This window comes from Cyprinodon tularosa, unplaced genomic scaffold (assembly GCF_016077235.1).
Source record: "Cyprinodon tularosa strain WSP-4 unplaced genomic scaffold, ASM1607723v1 ctg278, whole genome shotgun sequence".
Taxonomy (NCBI): domain Eukaryota; kingdom Metazoa; phylum Chordata; class Actinopteri; order Cyprinodontiformes; family Cyprinodontidae; genus Cyprinodon; species Cyprinodon tularosa.
The window spans coordinates 66,250-83,563 of NW_024038983.1; the positions used below are offsets into that span (position 1 = coordinate 66,250).

The 17,314-nt window shown below is 38.9% G+C and overlaps 1 protein-coding gene across 2 annotated transcripts; it reads right to left on the reverse strand.

The window, feature by feature from the left end:
- Positions 1–268: 268 nt before the first annotated feature.
- Positions 269–16,409, reverse strand: mau2 (MAU2 sister chromatid cohesion factor). 2 transcript variants are annotated; one of them, XM_038290277.1, is made up of 18 exons: positions 16,123–16,409; positions 15,753–15,836; positions 15,482–15,577; positions 12,326–12,420; positions 10,942–10,969; positions 10,621–10,776; positions 10,343–10,489; positions 8,789–8,879; positions 8,582–8,685; positions 7,230–7,307; positions 5,379–5,444; positions 5,186–5,287; positions 4,799–4,848; positions 4,621–4,698; positions 4,424–4,535; positions 1,870–1,960; positions 1,651–1,778; positions 269–1,516 (listed from the first exon to the last, which is right to left on the reverse strand). In XM_038290277.1, the coding sequence occupies exons 1-18, from the start codon at positions 16,354–16,356 to the stop codon at positions 1,442–1,444; spliced, it is 1,815 nt and encodes a 604-aa protein (XP_038146205.1). In that variant the 5' UTR covers positions 16,357–16,409; the 3' UTR covers positions 269–1,441. The 2 variants fall into 2 exon arrangements, with proteins under 2 accessions (XP_038146205.1, XP_038146206.1); XM_038290278.1 differs by having other exon boundaries at positions 5,186–5,269; positions 16,123–16,408.
- Between the last annotated feature and the right edge of the window lie 905 nt (positions 16,410–17,314).

Here is a 17,314-nt window from a genome sequence, read left to right on the forward strand (position 1 = left end):
TGCCCACCTGACACTTCTGGGAAACACGTTTCTGAAACCAAGAGTTGCAGAACTGATTTGCCCTCTTTGCGTATACTAAAAGTTAAATACATTCCAGATGAGATCATAACAATGAAATGTGCCCCTTCATTCAAAAGCTGCACATGATGAGTCTGCATATTTCAAATGAGGATGGACCCCATACCTCTGAAATAAGGAAACAAGTATATTCACCCAAAAAAACTACAAAAGAACAACAGCAGAAGGATAAGTAAATCATTAAACTGACTAATTTAAATCATGTTTTTTATTGGAAAAATCATTGAAAACAATGTTAGGAATTAAAAACAGAGGCATTGTATAAAATATGGCTAGTACTGAAGCTTAAACTGCATGTCCATCTCTTACAGTGCTTTAAATACCAAGCCATGGGATACCTACATAGGTTAGCTAAACTAATACATACCACACTTTACTAAATTGAATTTAGAAAATGTCACTGTACAATAAAAGGTTTAACAAGTGGTAAATTTATACAAACAAACCATGAAAAGATCAATTAGTAGGACTATCAAGAAAAATTAGGACAATAAAATATATATATTTTTTTCAATGTCTGGGGGGAAAAAAAAATCTGATTTGCAGAAAGAAAAAAAAAAAAACTATAGCAAGAAATAAACCTAAAACAAATACATGAGAAAATGTGTACTCTTTAAAGGGTATTAGTGATAATATGATAAATTCTACTAGTATTTAAAAGCATCTCCTAAACACAGTGGATTGTGCATCAAAACAACATATGCTGCTTTTTTGTCTTTGCTATGAAACATTTCAAATGAATATAAGATAAGTTACAGGTCTATATTTCCTACTGTGGATTTTGTGCAAAAGAATCATCAAAAATGTAAGATAGGCGACCCAGCTGAGAGACTATAGCACAGGGCGTCCACATTAGTAACATCCAAACATGGGAGAGAAAAACAGCATTCATACAAAAAAAAAAGGCAAGATGTAAAATATTTATCAACAGTTACAAAAATAGCAACATGAATAAATTAATTTCTTCTACATATTTTTACTGCCCCTTATCTAACTGGATCTTTTCCAAGATATGGAAATAAAAAATAATCCTGACAAACTTATATCCCTATATCTGAGGCAATGAAACTTTTATACATTGCTATGTGTCCGTCCTCCTAAACCAGGAGTCCCACCGGGATCCTGCCCCCCCACAGTCCACGCCATCAGAGTGTTATGAGTTGATAACTTTAGAACAAAAAAAAAAATAAAAATACAAGCAGGCAATCGGAAGTAATCCTCTGAAGCAAATAAAGTGAATGTCCAACCGGTCGCTTGTTAAGATTTATTTTAAGCTACAGTGTTGTGGATAGCAGGTTTTTAGGCATCAAATCGCTGCTTGTGGTAATTTACCAGCTACAATTGCATGCATCATGTGGGTTCTTCATAGCAGGCTTGCGAGGCTCGTGGTGGGACCGTTCTGGGCCTGGATCTGGACAGGAGGGGGGCCATCTGTCCACTGGAAAAAAACAAATGGTGGAACTGCAGCATTAGAAATATGTTGAAAACCCAAACAGCATTGATTTATGAAGCAAATTAGCAGATTTTTAAAAAGAAGCAAAGTTGAAAGGCGACAATTGAAGCTTCACGTACACTGATGAGGTTATGTTCAGGGAGGCTGCAGGCGGCGATGTGGTCCTGCAGCAGCTGCTGGGAGAAATTCTGGTGCATCTGTGCAGCCTCATGGGCTTCAATGTTGTTTCCAAGGGCCTTGTTCAAGTCTGCAAGCACAGCAGAGTGGATTTTTAGCACAAATGCATGATGCACAACCTGGTGGTGATGGTGTAAAGCTCTGGAAAATGAAAAGCATACCTTTCAACAGCGCTGAAGACCAGAGCTGCACAGACATGTCAGGGATTTTGCTGGCCAGCTGCATGGCAGGTACAACCATGTTGTTACTTTCCTAAAAGGGGATATAAAAACATCCTTTAAAATCAGAGTTAAGTGTCCTGATTAAAGCGCATCTTAAACAAAAGCACAGAACTATGACGATCAAATTTAGTAACGATCACAAACGGGGGAAAGAGCCTGTAATCATGTTTAGCAAGAAGATGCCTGCAAATACTGAATGATTTATTAGATATATTAATATATTCATCTTGAGTCCAAGGCTTCAAGCAATTAAAATTTCATTGCCTGGAAGACAGGATGTTTTAGGGGGAGGGGTCATCCTCTAGGATCGTTAGATAACTGACCACTAACTCCCACCAGAGGTTTTTATAATCAACAATTCTTTACTAATGTGGGTCAACTGGAACATAATCCTGATCCATTTCAACATGACAATAAACAGCCGTTTTACAAGCATTTTGGGGTATTTTACTTTTTCTTTTATTTGAGGTTATCTAAAAGATCTGACACCATTGATTCAAACTGAAGTACAAATCCTAGTGGAAATAATGTAAGCATTACCCATATAAAAATCCTTGGCAAAATACTTAATTCCTGTCGTCTTGATATTTCTTTTTCTGTCCGTTGTTCAACAGTTTATACTTTTAAAAAAAAAGAACTGATTATTTTTAGTCTCAAATTTAATTAAGAGCAATGCAAACATTAACAGGATTCATGAAGCTCATCTATGGCTGGGCAATTAATTGCATTTAGAAAAATTCTATTTTTAAATCAGAGGCATACAAGTTTTAATCACAACTACAAAACAATAAATCCGGTTAGTCGATTATTTAAATAATAATTAACTAATTCAGTAATTGATTAATCGTTAACTGGAGTATAAAGACTCCAGTTGAAATTGGGAAATACAAAAATCCGATCCTTTTCCAAACAGTGAATGCATCATATATAAAAGCAGTCCTTTCTGTGTGAACAACCTTACTGAGTGATTAAGCCTCCATTTTTATTATCAGTGAGATTATGCAATAAAATACATAGTTTACTGATAACAAAAATAAATAAGATGTTAGAGATTTTTTTTTTATTTACTGTCACCTCTTTGTTCATAACAGTAAACTCTAGTCTCACACATTACGGGACAAAATCTCTTTTCCTAATATAAATCAATGTTTCTGCTCATGAAAGGAAAGCTGGTAAATTCGTTTGCTCGTTCTGAGATTCATTTCTATCAAAGTTTAAGGGAAAAAATCTGAATCAGCTGAACTTTGTATGAGCAAGTCCAAAAATGTAAAGACATCTGATTGGCGCTTCTATTCTCCCTCGGCTTAGAGACATGACAGAATAAACTCTCAGTTTTTAATTCCAGAGGCTGAATATACCGTATCTTCTGGTCTATAAACAGATAGTTTTTTTTCCCCACACTTTGAAACATGTGGTTTATAAGAAGGTGCAGCTTTTCTGGATTTTTCCTAACCCTTAGATGGTGAAATCAAAGTTGGAAATGAGAGAATATGGGGCTAATTTCTAATGGGGCGAAACCAATTAGATCCGACTTCATTTGATTGTTCTTCTGAAATATGTCTTGCCCTCTTATGTCTTTGTGTTTTTTATTACTCGAGGTGTTGCAATCCCCATTACTGTTTAACTCTGTTCATTTTGTTATCTTTACAATTAAGTTAGTGATATTCTGTAAAAAATACCAGAAAGGCAACATGGACAAAATCACTTGGACTTTCTGCTTATATCCTCAGTTATAATATTAAATCGATGAAGCTGTGATTACTGATGTGATGGAAATCTGTCTTTCTAAATAAAAAATAAATAAAAAAAGCTGCCAAACCAATGAAGAGACTGAGCTCAACTCCTGCAGAGCAGAAATAAAGAGCTGAGGAAGCCCCATCTTTCAGTAGGAGCTCTTACTGCTGGGAGCCATCAAGCTAAAGGGAGCTAGCATTCTTCTTAGTACTCCAGGGGCTATATGTAGAGCTCCCCCTACAGGATTGGTGGGAGACAGTTCAGTAGATATCAGCGGCTTATATATACAAGTTTCCAGTTTTTAATATTCGTTTTCTTAATAATAATAATTGAACTTTATTGATCTCACCCTGGAGAAATTTATCTCTGCATTTAACCCACCCCCGTGGGGAGCAGCGGGCTGACATTGTGTGGTGCCCAGGGAGCAGTGTGGGGGGTAAAGGGTCTTGCTCAGGGACCCAGGGTGCAGGCTGTGGGGATCAAACCGGGTCCTTGCAACCTTCTCAGAGCACATGTGCACTGCTATAAGCACTAGGCCAACACACCCCCTATGTTTATAGCTTATAGTGAGGTGAGCTCTATAGTCTGGAAAATACGGTAATTAAATAAAAACGACAACTGACTTTAGATGAAACCTAAACATTCTGCCGTGATGACATTGTACCGCAACATTTTTCCCCATTCTAATCCTTTCATATAAAAAAATAGTAAACAAGCGGTTTTGGAGTATAAGAAATGCTTGCTAAGGGGTTGCTCTTACTCTGTGGTTGCCCAGTACGTAGAAAATGTGGCCCAGCAGAACCAGAGAGCAGGCTGTGAGTCTGTTCAGATCCTCAGCGTTCGACATTTTCAGGGTTTCTCTAAGGAAACGTCTGCAAGACAAAACACAGCGTCAGAGCGAGGTGGATCTGTGGACAGGTTATTATTTAAGAGCATAAAACTTTGCGGTCCCCATACTTTGCCTCATTGTAGCGTCCCTGAAAAAAGGACAGGAGTCCCCTTATGTAAAAAGCTGCAGCACGGAGGCAGTGAGAGCTGAATAAAAACACAAGTTTACAGTTTATAAAAGCATAGAGAATAGAACTATTATAAGAACAGTATCTTAATGGGAAAAACTACATTAAACAATTTTCACCTGACTGGAAAGTTATGATCAGGGTTTATTCTTTCCAATAAGCCGTATAGCTGGAGAAGAAAAACAAAACACAAGCATATTAATAGGGTTTAATATTTTGTTTTCATTATGAAAAAGTCATCGGCTTTATTCATTTTATTATATGATTTTTGAAATACAAAATTTTTTAGTTTGGTTAGATTTTAACAAAGTAAAACGTTCATCAGTGCCATCTGGTGGCAGAAAAGTGTAAAGGCAACCATTTCACAAAGCAAAACTTCTTACTTTCAAGGTTTCCTTCAACTGATATAGAAACCAGATTTAAAATATTCACATAAAACATTGTTTAAAGAAAAATGTCCCATTTAGATGATCTAATCTATAAGCATAAAACGATTCCTTTCTTACCTCCTGGTGTCGATTTCCTTCCCTGATGTAAACGCTGGCCAGGTTGGTTACAATGTAAGTCCAAAGCTCCTGGTGCGTGGTGAGCTGCAACGGAGACACCAACTTACCGACAAGAATACAGAACAAACAGAGCTCAATAAAAAGGATGCGATGAAGTCAGTTCCACTGTTATGGGAAATCCTTTTGCACTGACCCGCAACGCCGTGGTAAACTGTGCTTCTGCGTTGTCCATACAGTTCACAGAGATGCAGTACAAACCCTGTGATGAGATTAGAGGTCAGTTATTTTAGGGATTAAAAACAGGTTTTACTTCCAAAATGCTCTCTTTGATAACACAAATGATGGTTTTATCAGTTTTAAAAACTAATCAAAAATATGAAAAGCACAACAACTGTATGAAAACAAGTCTTCATCATCTGTCAGGTTGTTGTAAATTTTACAGAGAAGTCAGTTGGTGACTAGAGGCTCCTGGAGTAGGGCATACCGTGGGTGTTACTGTGAGTGCCTCATTTCTGCTAACGTTTTAGATTTCATAGTTGGGCATGATGATGTCCTACATTCCTACAGCTCCTCATAACAAAACAACCATCCATCCATCTTCTTCCACTTATCCAGGATCGGGTCGCGGGGGTAGCAGCTTCAGAAGGGAGGCCCAGACGTCCCTCTCCCCAGCCATTTGGGCCAGCTCCTCCGGGGGAATCCCAAGGCCAGCCGAGAAACATAGTCCCTTCAGCGTGTCCTGGGTCTCCCCCTGGGCCTCCTTCCGGTGGGACGTGCCTGGAACACCTCACCAGGGAGACGTCCAGGAGGCATCCTAATCAGATCCCCGAGCCAACTGGCTCCTCTCGATGTGGAGGAGCAGCAGCTCTACTCTGAGCCCTCCCCGGATGACTGATCTCCTCACCCTATCTTTTAGGGAGAGCCAAGACACACTATGGAGAAAACTCATTTCAACCGCTTGTATTCGGGATCTCTTTCTTTCAGTCATGACCCAAAGCTCATGACCAAAGATGAGGGTAGGAACGTAGATCAACTGGTAAATTGAGAGCTTTGCTTTTTGGCTCAGCTCTCTCTTCACCACAACAGACCGGTACAGGGCCCGCTTCACAGCAGACGCTGCACCAATCCGCCTATTGATCTCAAGCTCCATCTTCCCCTCATTCGTGCACAAGAGCCCAAGATGCAGTACATCCTCCCCAACCTGGAGAAGACACTCTACCCTTTTCCGGCTCAAGACCATGGGCTCGGATTTGGATGCACTGATCCTCATCCCGGCTGCTTCACACTCGGCTGCGAACCGCTCCAGTAAGAGCTGTAGATCCCGCCCTGATGAAGCCAACAGAACCACATCATCTGCAAATAACAGAGATGCAATCCGAAGGCCACCAAGACAGATCCCCTAAACACCTTGGCTGCGTCTAGAATTTCTTTCTATAAAAGTTATGAACAGAATCGGTGACAAAGGGCAACCTTGGCGGAGTCCAACCCTCACCAGAAACGAGTACGACTTACTGTCTGCAATGCGGACCAGGCTCTGACACAGGTTATACAGAGACCTAACAATCCTTAAAGGGCCCGGTACTCCATACTCCTGGAGTACCCCCCACAGGACAACCCTCCCCCCGGCGAGGGACACGGTCCAATGCCTTCTCCAGATCCACAAAACACATGTAGACTGGTTTGGCAAACTCCAATTCACCCTCCAGAATCCTGTTGAGGGTGAATGTGAGTTGGGAGAAAACACTTTTTCCCAGAAAGTAGAACTTTATAGAGCAGCATTGAGTAACACAGCTGTAAAACAGAGCTTGGTGCCAATCAGCCCAATGGGGCCGAGTAATCCAACTCTGTGGGATTTTGCTAATTGCTTTTTCATTCTGAATTTAACATTGAAACCTTGTTCATTTTTAAATAATGTCAACGTCTTTTCCCTCAGCTTGAAAGCTGGTACCACTGCCCTATCACAAGGAGACCTCCCAGTTTCTTTTAAAGTTTAGCAGCTGTAACAAAAGCACAAGTAAAGAAAGGTTTGATTTAATATACTCACTAATAGTGTGTGTAGCTGAGCAGCGTGGTTGTTGAATAATCTGGGGGACTGTTGGCACAGCTGGCACACCTGTGAAATCTAAAGAGAGAGATGTGCAAAAAAAAGAGCTTTACCTGTTTGCAAAATAAAGTGAAATCTCTTAAAAGAGTAAACATGGCTGGATTTTATGTTTTTACTAGAACAGAATGTGCTACATCTTCACTGGTCAATACTTGTTCTCTCCTTTTAATCAAAGCTCCAAACCCGTCGGTAAATGACAGCATTTCCTGTGCAGAGCAGATCACGGCGTTCTGATCAGACTCAGGCCTGGAGGAAAAGACCCGCTTGAAACCGTTTACAGCTGCCTCCGCTCTGACCGAGGCTCCAGGTCAGCTGCAGAATAACAGCCTCAAAGTATAATGGAGCCACCGCCATGCTTTGCTGCAGGCTTGGACTTCCTTGGTCAACATGCAAAATATGTCTTTTTTAGAAAAAAAAAAGACTTTGCTAGACACAGTCTAGTTAAGTTTTTAGTAAATGATCTGGCAGTCTATAATGAAATATTACGAAACCCCAGATGCAGTGGAAAATACGCAGTTTTAAAGAATTGTGACATCTGTATATTTACTGCTGGGTCCATCCACATGGCTCCACATGCAGAGGCTGTTTGTTCTCATTGACTGCTTGGGATTTAGCAGAGGTGGGAGATGTAGTCCCCGAGTCATTTCCATGTCATGTATTTGTTCTGCCAACCACTGAACCGGGTGAATCCAACCTGCACAATTATTTCACTCTGCAGATTGGACTCACCCTCTTCAGTGGCTGGCAGAACAAACACATGACATGGAGATGGCTAGGGCTGAATCCTAAACAGCCCCTAAGCACTAACCCTACATTTGCACGCTCCTGATGAGGGTCCGCCATGTTAAGGACCGTCCCAAAGCTCATAGTGGGTAGGGTAGAATTAACCTTTCAGACCTTAAATAGAGTCTGCATCAGTGCAGGCTTTTTGCAGCGTAAAGGTTAGTGGTTGAGGAGCGGTTTTGGATTCAGCCTTGATGGCTCCACATCTCCCACCTCTGCTACTTGGTGCAAAAGTAGCAGCTGAGGAGAACCAGACGCAGTGTAAATCGGGCTAAAACAAGAGATGAAGTTTGAGGACATTTGAGGCCCTTTGGGTGACAGCAGGGCATGTTGTGAACGAGTTGGACGGGTAGTAAGTCAAAGTTTTAATTTCTTTACATCAAGAAGTCTGGCTCCTTATTTAGACATTTTAATTTAACTCCAAGTTCATTGTTCAACATGACCTTTTCATGATAGCAATAATTGAAATGCAAACTAAAAAGTGATGAGCACAGGATAAACCAAGGTACCTCCTGTAAAGCCGTGGCCTTGTGGCCTGTGACCAGTCGACACATGATGATGTGCTCCAGCAGAATAACTTGGAAGGTAGAAAGGATGGCACTGCAGTCCAACACTGATAAAGGAGATTAGGGATGGAATTAGCATTATTTAGCACGTTTTAAACACTTTAAAGAGCAATATGCTAAAAGCTAGCCATGGGCTATTGTTGAACCCACTTTTGAGTTTCTCCAGTTGCATCAGAGCCTTGTCTGTGTACTTCTGGGCTTTCTCCAGGTAGCCCGCCTGCATGGAGTGCATTACCGTGACCTGGAAAATAAAAATTAGTGAGAGAAGTTTGTCACAGATGAGAAACCGAGAGGTTTAGGTTCACTTAGAGGAGAACCAAAGGTCAACCAAAACTGACTTTTACCAACTAAAGTTTCCCAGTTTTCTTTTAAGTCTCCCACAGAAGATCCTAATCTTGACCACCTAATATTTCCCACTAGAAGCTGATCAACAGTAGATGTTAAATGGGGCGCTAAAATGTGAAAACTATATGGAATCTGTTGTGATGATTTAAGATTATCTTAATAAACTCACATAAACTGGTACCAATATCAAAATCAAAGGAATTATTGTTTTCTCTTTATAACTGGAATCTATTTAGCCCCCATGTTTAGAGCCCAGAGCCCATCAGTAACACTCATTCTGTCTTTGCAGGATCTGGGTTTTTGTGCACATTTGTCTGTAACCAGTGGTGGAAAGTAACAAAGTACATTTACTTGATTACTGTACTTTAGAACTTTGAGTATCTTTACTTAACTCAAGTCCTTTTCTGGGGGTATTTATAACTTTCACTCCATTTCCAGGAAGCTGCTAGTTCCTTGTTCCTTTTGGCTCATCTTAGCTTTATAAACCGCTGTTGCTGTTTTTCTCCAAATCTAGAAGCCACATCTGTTTTAGAGTTTAATGACGTTCCTCAAATGGGAGAAACTCAGCGCAGACATCATTAGTAGTTTATAATTTTATTAAGGTGTTTGTTGTTGCTGTGGCCCAGTTGTTCAGTAGGATGAGTTCTAAAGTGAGAGTTATAGTTTCTTTGTGGTAATAGATTCTAGCTTAGTCCTCTATTTCATAGTGAAAGTGTGCAGAGAATCAAGACTGTTTTCTTTTTAGTTTTTTTTTTTTAAATAAGAAATAATCAAAATAGCTGTCCTTATTTTCTGTTGTATTTCTATGCTGAAGTTCTTTTCAGATGGTGTAGAATCTGTAGCACTTGGTTCTACGCTTCAATACATCAGGTGGTTTATTAAAGTTTATTAAAGTTACAAGTTTCTTTAAAATTATTCTGAAAGTAATACAGGAATGTACTGAGATTAGAAAATTAGATTATTTTTAAATACTTAGGTACTTTAAAATACATGTACTTTTGAATACTTAAGTATTTAAAAAAAGTGAGTACTTCAATACTTTAACTTGAGTGGATTATTGATCAAGTAACTTTTACTTGTAGTAGAGCAAGATTTAACTAATGAATATCAAGACTTTCACTCAAGTACTACAGTTGAGTACTTCGTCCACCACTGTTTGTAACGAGGTTCTTTCACTAAAGTGTAACAACAGTTATTATTTTTAGCTTAGTTGTCCTCTGAATAATACTAGGCATATAATCTGTTAGCCTAACTGGTGTAACGTTGGAGGTTTTAGTATGAGTCAAAAGCTGTAAAACCAGGGTTTTAGATTTATAGAAGCTTTGTGTAAATATGGAAGAATAAAAAAATGAGCATTACCAAATATACGAGAACACACATGTGCTCCTTTGGCAGCCAGTGGAAGAGGTCAGCGGGGTTGGTGGGAAGAATCTCGTCATCTTGGAGTGTAGAGATGGTCTGAATGCACTGCTGCAGCTGTTTCAGACACGGCTTCACGCTTTTTACCTGAGGAAAACCCAAACAATGGAGCTGCTTTTTCTAATTGGACGCTTTCATCCCCAGATAGCTCCAGAAATGCTGGAAATATCTTTGCCAGCCTAACTTCTGTTCCAGCCCTTCCAGGCTGAATGCCCTACCTGTCCAGCATCCAGGTAGTGTGTGACTTGTAGTACTAGGAAGAAGACTCTCAGCGACTCCTTCTGGATGGGGTTTCCCTGCCAGTTTTCAACTATGGTCCCGCACAGACTGAGAAGAGGATGCACCTCGCCCAGCTTCCTCTCCATCAGCAGCAACTGGAGAGTCACAAATTATTTCCCGGTCAGAACAAACAGCTTAAATATGTCAAACTATAGACCATAATTCCTTGAAGCAAATCACACACACTCATTCTATATGTTTACACAAATGATACGAGGCGCAGAAAACAGCTGATGAAAGGGTAAAAAAAGAAAACTTACCATTCCTTTACTAAGAAGAAACAAAGCCCTAAAAAATAAAAAGAATACATCAGTTTTCCTGATCAAATGATTACACAAACACATAATAAAAAAATACTTTCAATTTATAATAATTAGAAGGAATTTTTCATATAAAAAAGCTTTGAGTAGCTTTAAAATGTTTATTCGATAAGAAAGCAGGAAGTTGGTTATTTTTATAAGTTTATATAATTGAACAGCTTCAGGTAAAAGGTCCGTTCTTGATAAAGATGACAAAGTAGTTTGCAGTTTCCCAGATTAACAATATATGTAGTATATGTCATTAAAACTAGGGCTGAAACAATTAATCGGATTTATCGATTATTGAAATAATCATGAATTAATTTTGTAATCGATTAATCTTTAAATGGAGTATAGAGACTGTAAAATATGCCTTTAGCTGACAGAGCGACCCACTTAGAGGAGTAAATATATCAAAATTGTAAAAAAAATTTTAATGCTTTTTGCATTTAATATTAAAAATTTATTCTCTATCACTCTGCTCCATCAGAACTCCTGAAATGAAAAAGTTTTAGCATCACCTGGTTTAATTTCACACAAAGCCTTCTGTAAGGAAGCTTTTGCTATCTGATTATTAATCAATTAATAGGAAAAATTATTGACAGATCAATAAATTAGCAAAATCATTAGTTGCAGCCCTAATTAAAACTGACATGTTAAGCTACATATGTCCTATTCTGTCATATCTAACTATGAAAATTGTTATAAAGTTCACAAATAGATCCTGAAAACCGGGGTTGGAAGTTTCTTTCAGATGGCGGATTTTTAATTGCTTTTTTTTCCCCGGGCGGAAGGAACAGTTTCTACTGGAAGTTCAAATTTACTAGTTAGTTCTGTTTCTTTTGGTGAATATTTAGCCTTAAGCAGGCCCAGATCCAGTAATAACCTTGAGGTGTATCTATAAACCAGGGAGGTTTGGGGGCCTGAACAGCAGAAATAATAAAAGAATAAGAAATTAAGCCGGTGTAACCTGAGTGTACAAGACAGTGTTTTGTGTCACTGTGTGTATTCTCATGAAGATTTCTCCTCATGTACCCTGGTGGATACAGAGGGTTGACTTTTCAATGGAACTATCCCAGTTCTCCAAAATATGACCCATTACCACCAGGACTTTCTTCCAAAAACCCTTTCTTTCCAGTTTCTTTACAGAAAACCGCAGGAAAAAGTTTCTCTATTAAACATCTAATGTGAAACAGCCAAAAATTAATGAAGCTGACCCCACGGGTGTCGTTACATGTCATCAAAGTTAGAAAATCATAATTTTGCTTTGGGAATCTTTTTTCCAACCCTGTCAACTAGGTGCAGGTTTAAACATGCTAAACTTATAGCAGGCAGAGAGCTTTACCTGGTATATTCTGAACCCACAACTCTGGCATACTCGGCACCAACTCCCAAAAGGTCACATGCTGACACCAAGTCCTTCTCCAGGGTATGAAGTTGCTAAGAGAGATGAGAAAAAAATGTTACCATCCAGATACAGACAGCAGCAAATGGAAACAAACAGCTGCTATCCTTCTAATCTGCTCTTCAACTCAAAAGAAACATTTCTCCATCAGAATATTCAGCTGGAGCGAGAAATCGGACATTTTCACTCTTCTGGTTCCGATTAGTGATATGAGTTCAGATAAAAAAAAAGTTGAATTCCCACAGCTGCAAGAACAACATGATTTTATTCTTGCTGCTTGTTTGCAGCTCATTATCTGTCCTGTACTCGGGTTGTCAGAGAGGAGCTGGGGCATTGATCAGGATGGGCATTTTTAAATGGAGATGATTTCTCCTTTTCTTTTTGGGTCAGAAATTCCCCCTTTTTTGAAGGAACAGAACTCTGTAAGGTGATGGATAGTTTGAGGAATGGCTGATTCAGGTAGTGAGAAAATAATGTAAGTTCCAAGTGATAAAAATGTATTTTTCTCTCCTCTTCATCTATCAGAGATATTGCTTCTCTATGGGGTCACAGCCGTGCTTCTAAAGAAAAATGAATACACTGAGTCAAAACTATTTTGTTGTTGATCTAAGATAAGGCCAGAACACACCGAATCAGATTTTATGTCCGATCCGACAGAAAATCGTTGCTCGAGGTCGTAGCGTTTAGCGCTCATTGAAAGTCAATGGGGATGATCACATCCGACACGATTTTATGCAGGGGGCTGTGTAGGTCCGACTGAGATAGACTACAGGTGTAGTTTAGTCCGAAAATGCAGCAATTCAGCTGCAATTAATGGGTCTGACAGGAAGAGAGTTACAAAGTAAAACAGATCCGCTTTGGGGGAAAATACAAAATAAAATCTGTTAATCACACGGGGAATGAGTCCGTTTTGGAGTCAGACATCCCGTATATAGTAAGTAGGACAGACTGGTGCAAAAAGAATGAATGAAATAATAAAAAGACAGAGCAGGTACGCGCAGTGTATCTGTCTCACCACTTTATGAAAAAAAAGAAAGAAAAACTTGGATAAAGTGAGCAGATCTCTCTTTGAGAATCACCTCTCTGCCTCAGTCAGCATAGAAACTGTCCCACTGCGTTTATAGCTGTGTTTTTCTTTTCTGTAGACGTAGATCTCATTATGTTTTTAATATATGAACATTCTCTATCTGCTCTGGTCTGAGATGCTGCTAAGACTTGTTAAGTGGGGCTTTTCTTTATAGAATGTGCCACTGGTTTATTTATTTTTTTATAACTATTCATAATCCGTCCGAGTCAAATGTGAGAAATTGTTTTCATTTGTGTACAGCACAGAGACAGAAGTGAAAATATTCTGCGAAGATTTGCTCCTAGACGGAGCCTCTCTATACTCAGTCAGTGGGACATAAAAAAATAAATAAAATCGGATCAGAGATTAAAAAGTCCGGGTGTTCTGGCCTTTATGCAGAGTAACACGCTGAATGCTACCTATGGTGCTAATGTAAATATTGAATAGAAACTAAAGAAGACATTGCTCTGAGCTCCTTTACATACATACTTTTAACATAACATAATGCATAACTGTAGATTTTGAATGAGGCAAAGAAAGACAGTTTGGTATCTTGGAGCATTTCTTTAAAATAAACCTGTTCTAGTACACAAATACATGTAAAAATGAAATTCTTAATAAAGTTTACAACTTTTGTAGTAAATTTAGTTTTGCTTATTTAAAAAAAATGTTATTAGACTTGGACAGATTTATTTAGTCCTTTTGTATATACAAGTGTATACAAAAAGAAATTTAGTTTAAAACGGCTCTAGACAATTTCATTTTTTAAAGTGTAGCCTTAAAAAAGTCATAAATACTTTTAAAGAAATTGTAATATAAACATATGACTGTAATTACAGTTCTAACATAACTCAGCATTAATCTAAACATACCATGTGCATCTTCTTCATGGCGGTCCAATAAAGGATAAGTTAATATCTCACCTTGGAGTTCTCAGTGGTTGCTAAGGCAACTGGGGCATGCATCCATTATTATTATCATTATTATTTATTTAATAGTAACAGACTAAACTACCACACACAATATATAGATTTAAAATCGTAGGGAGGCGGCTGTTCCAACCGTTGCATTTCCGAATTCTCACGAGTGGTGCACGACTTTACACGAGTGAATAAAGTGATTGGTCGATATCAAGGTGGAAGGGTTGTTGTGGCGGAAGGTTCGTAAGCATGTTTGGTTGTGGCTGGTGTCTCAGAAGCATCTTGCTAACCAATTAGCAACTTAGTGCTAGTAGGTCCCCAATGGGAAATTCCATTGGGACCAAGTAGCACTAAATTGGTGACTTAGAAACGACGCTGTCAAGGAACGCTATGGACAGCGGAAACACGCAAGAGGAGGAGAGTTTAGTGTCGGAGGTCGTGGATGAGTCTCCTCCGTCATCCATTTTTTATTTAGAGGAGGAAAGCGGGGACGAAGATGTTGTGGAAGAGGACGCCAGGGCGGCAGAAGCTTGGTTTGGTGTAGAAGGCTTACAGCCGTACATGTTTGAGCCCTTGCCTCGCAACGCTGTTAGCTCTACGCCTGCTGAAGATACAGACGTCCATCCCTGTGAACACTGGGACGGAACTCAATGGGAAAGAAATTATTCTTATTTCAACCGTTGCGTATATTAGCTGTGACATATGAATCAAGATATGCTATGACTGAAAAAATTTGATTGACAGATGACCGTTGATATATGATTGGATGAATTTAGGTGATCAGGCTGATGTATAACTAACTGGCCTGCAGAACATTAAAAAAATAATATTTTTTTTTAAATAGAAATTTTCTAAATTTTGGTACAATATAGCCTGATAAGGAGTACATTTATATACATGTTTAAGCCAGAATGATTTGACATTTAAATATGACTTCCCTATGACTTTAAGTTAAAAAGGATACATGAATTAACACTACAATCAATGTTTTGCTTTCATCTACACTTCAAATCAGAACAGGATCACCAAGTTAAGGAAAAGCAAAGAATTGCTGACTGAAAATTAGTGACAAAAATCTGGAATCAATTCATCTGCAGTCAGAAAACCTACCGCTAACTGAAACAGCAGCCTGCAGTGCCAGTATGGAGTCTGCTGGGAAATCTGGATAGCTTTACGAAGCAGGGGCTTAGCAGAGTCCACCAGATTCTGGAAATATATTACAAATATAAGCAGTTAACATTTTAAAATCCCTCTATGTACCATCAAAAATCATTAAACGCATTCAAACAAGAGCTGGTTAAAACCTGGAAAGTAAAAATTTCATCTGACCCTCTCATTAATGTACCATGTTATCAGGTTATTAAGTCGTTATTTGTCTTACCTGTTGGCAAAAGAGCTCCGATAAAATACTCGCAGCTTCAAATTTGACATCTTCGAATTGAGGAAGTTGTTGAGATATAAACCACTGCAAAAACAGACAAAGTGTGTTTAGCTAACATTTTAGACCTGAACATTTCAAAAGCAGTTTATATAGAGCAAATCCTTAAAGAGGCTGAACCGGATATAAAACATCTTCAAGTCTCTCACCAAAAAAAAAAAACACTTTATTTGAACCTCTTTAATAATGTAACCTTCCTGAATGAACGGCTTTTTAAATGCTTCCGCCGTTTGTTGTTTTCACTGCCTGCGGCCTACACCCCGCCCGCTTCTCTGCCGCATCCCCGCTCTTTCCTACACCGAACGCCCCTCACCGCTTTCTCTAGGTGGCTGCGGGCCAGCTCGCTGTTCTTGGTGTGATGGTACAGAACCGAGCCCAGCTGGAGATGCGTCCGGGCCTCGATCCTTTGCGGAGGCTTGAACTGAAACACAGCCTGTAGACAGTGAACGCAGAGTCGTATTTTAGGTGGACTGGAGGTTCTGAAGTGTTCCGCAAAGCCAAGGAGGGCGAGATACCAGCGTTCCGGGGCCTCTACGTTTGACGCCATTTTCACCAGACAACAACAAGTTTTTCAGCTCTACGGCCCGAGCCGCGGGTTGCCAGGTTGGGCCAAGCAGAGCAGCTCGTGGCGGAAGCGGCTTCATCCAGCCAAAGAAATCTAGAATAGTTTAGGATAAACTTGTTTTTGTTTTGTTTTTTCTAAACAAGCGTTTATGTGGGAAACAAATATGTACTATCCTCGAGCTTCAGGCTTTTAATCAGTTAGATCTATAATGAAAATCCACCCCATTGGCCTAATACATTACTGGAGGGTATAGTTTTAACACACACAGAGATATTTATAAATATTTACATTTATTATAGTCACTTTTTAAAGCAGCTTTTTCCGGTATCTGTACTTTATTTGAGTAAGAAAAAATAAGAAAAATATTTTTGGTACTTTCTTACAACTATATAAACCTATTGATAATGATACATTATGACGTTACAGCTACAATAAACTAGAGGTAAATTCAAGAATACAGCAGTTTGTTTAAAGAAAAACACTGATGGCAACATGGATAAACAGGACAAAGACTGGCAAACTTGGCAGAGGACTGACTGATTGATTTACTTTAGTGATCTTACAGTGGGGAAATGTACTCATCACATCAGCTGAAATAGTCAAAAAGAGAAGAAGAAGAAGGGGTCTAAAGGAAGAAAAAGGTGCATAGGATATAGACAGTATAAACAGTATGTCCACATACAACAACTTTTTTATTTATTTATTTATTTAATAGCAGGATTATATTGCACATGGTATTTACATGGGTATTTATAAAGATTGATATTTATATATATAGCTATTGCACTGGGTGTCAAATATAAAGAACAAGTTATTGCACAGGGTATTAAATAGTAATTGACCATTATACATATATCCTTCTGTTGCATTATATAGTCTGGTTGCAGCAGGAATAAATGACCTGTGGTAGCGCTCCTTTTAACAAACATACAAAGTCTTT

Coding starts and splice junctions, on each gene's coding strand:
- mau2 (XM_038290277.1), bottom strand. CDS start 16,356: ATGGCGTCAAACGTAGAGGCCCCGGAACGCTGGTATCTCGCCCTCCTT. Junction 8,880..10,342: donor TGTGTGTTCTCGTATATTTG/GTAATGCTCATT, acceptor TTTATTTTCCAG/GTCACGGTAATGCACTCCAT. Junction 4,699..4,798: donor GATCATAACTTTCCAGTCAG/GTGAAAATTGTT, acceptor GTTTTTATTCAG/CTCTCACTGCCTCCGTGCTG.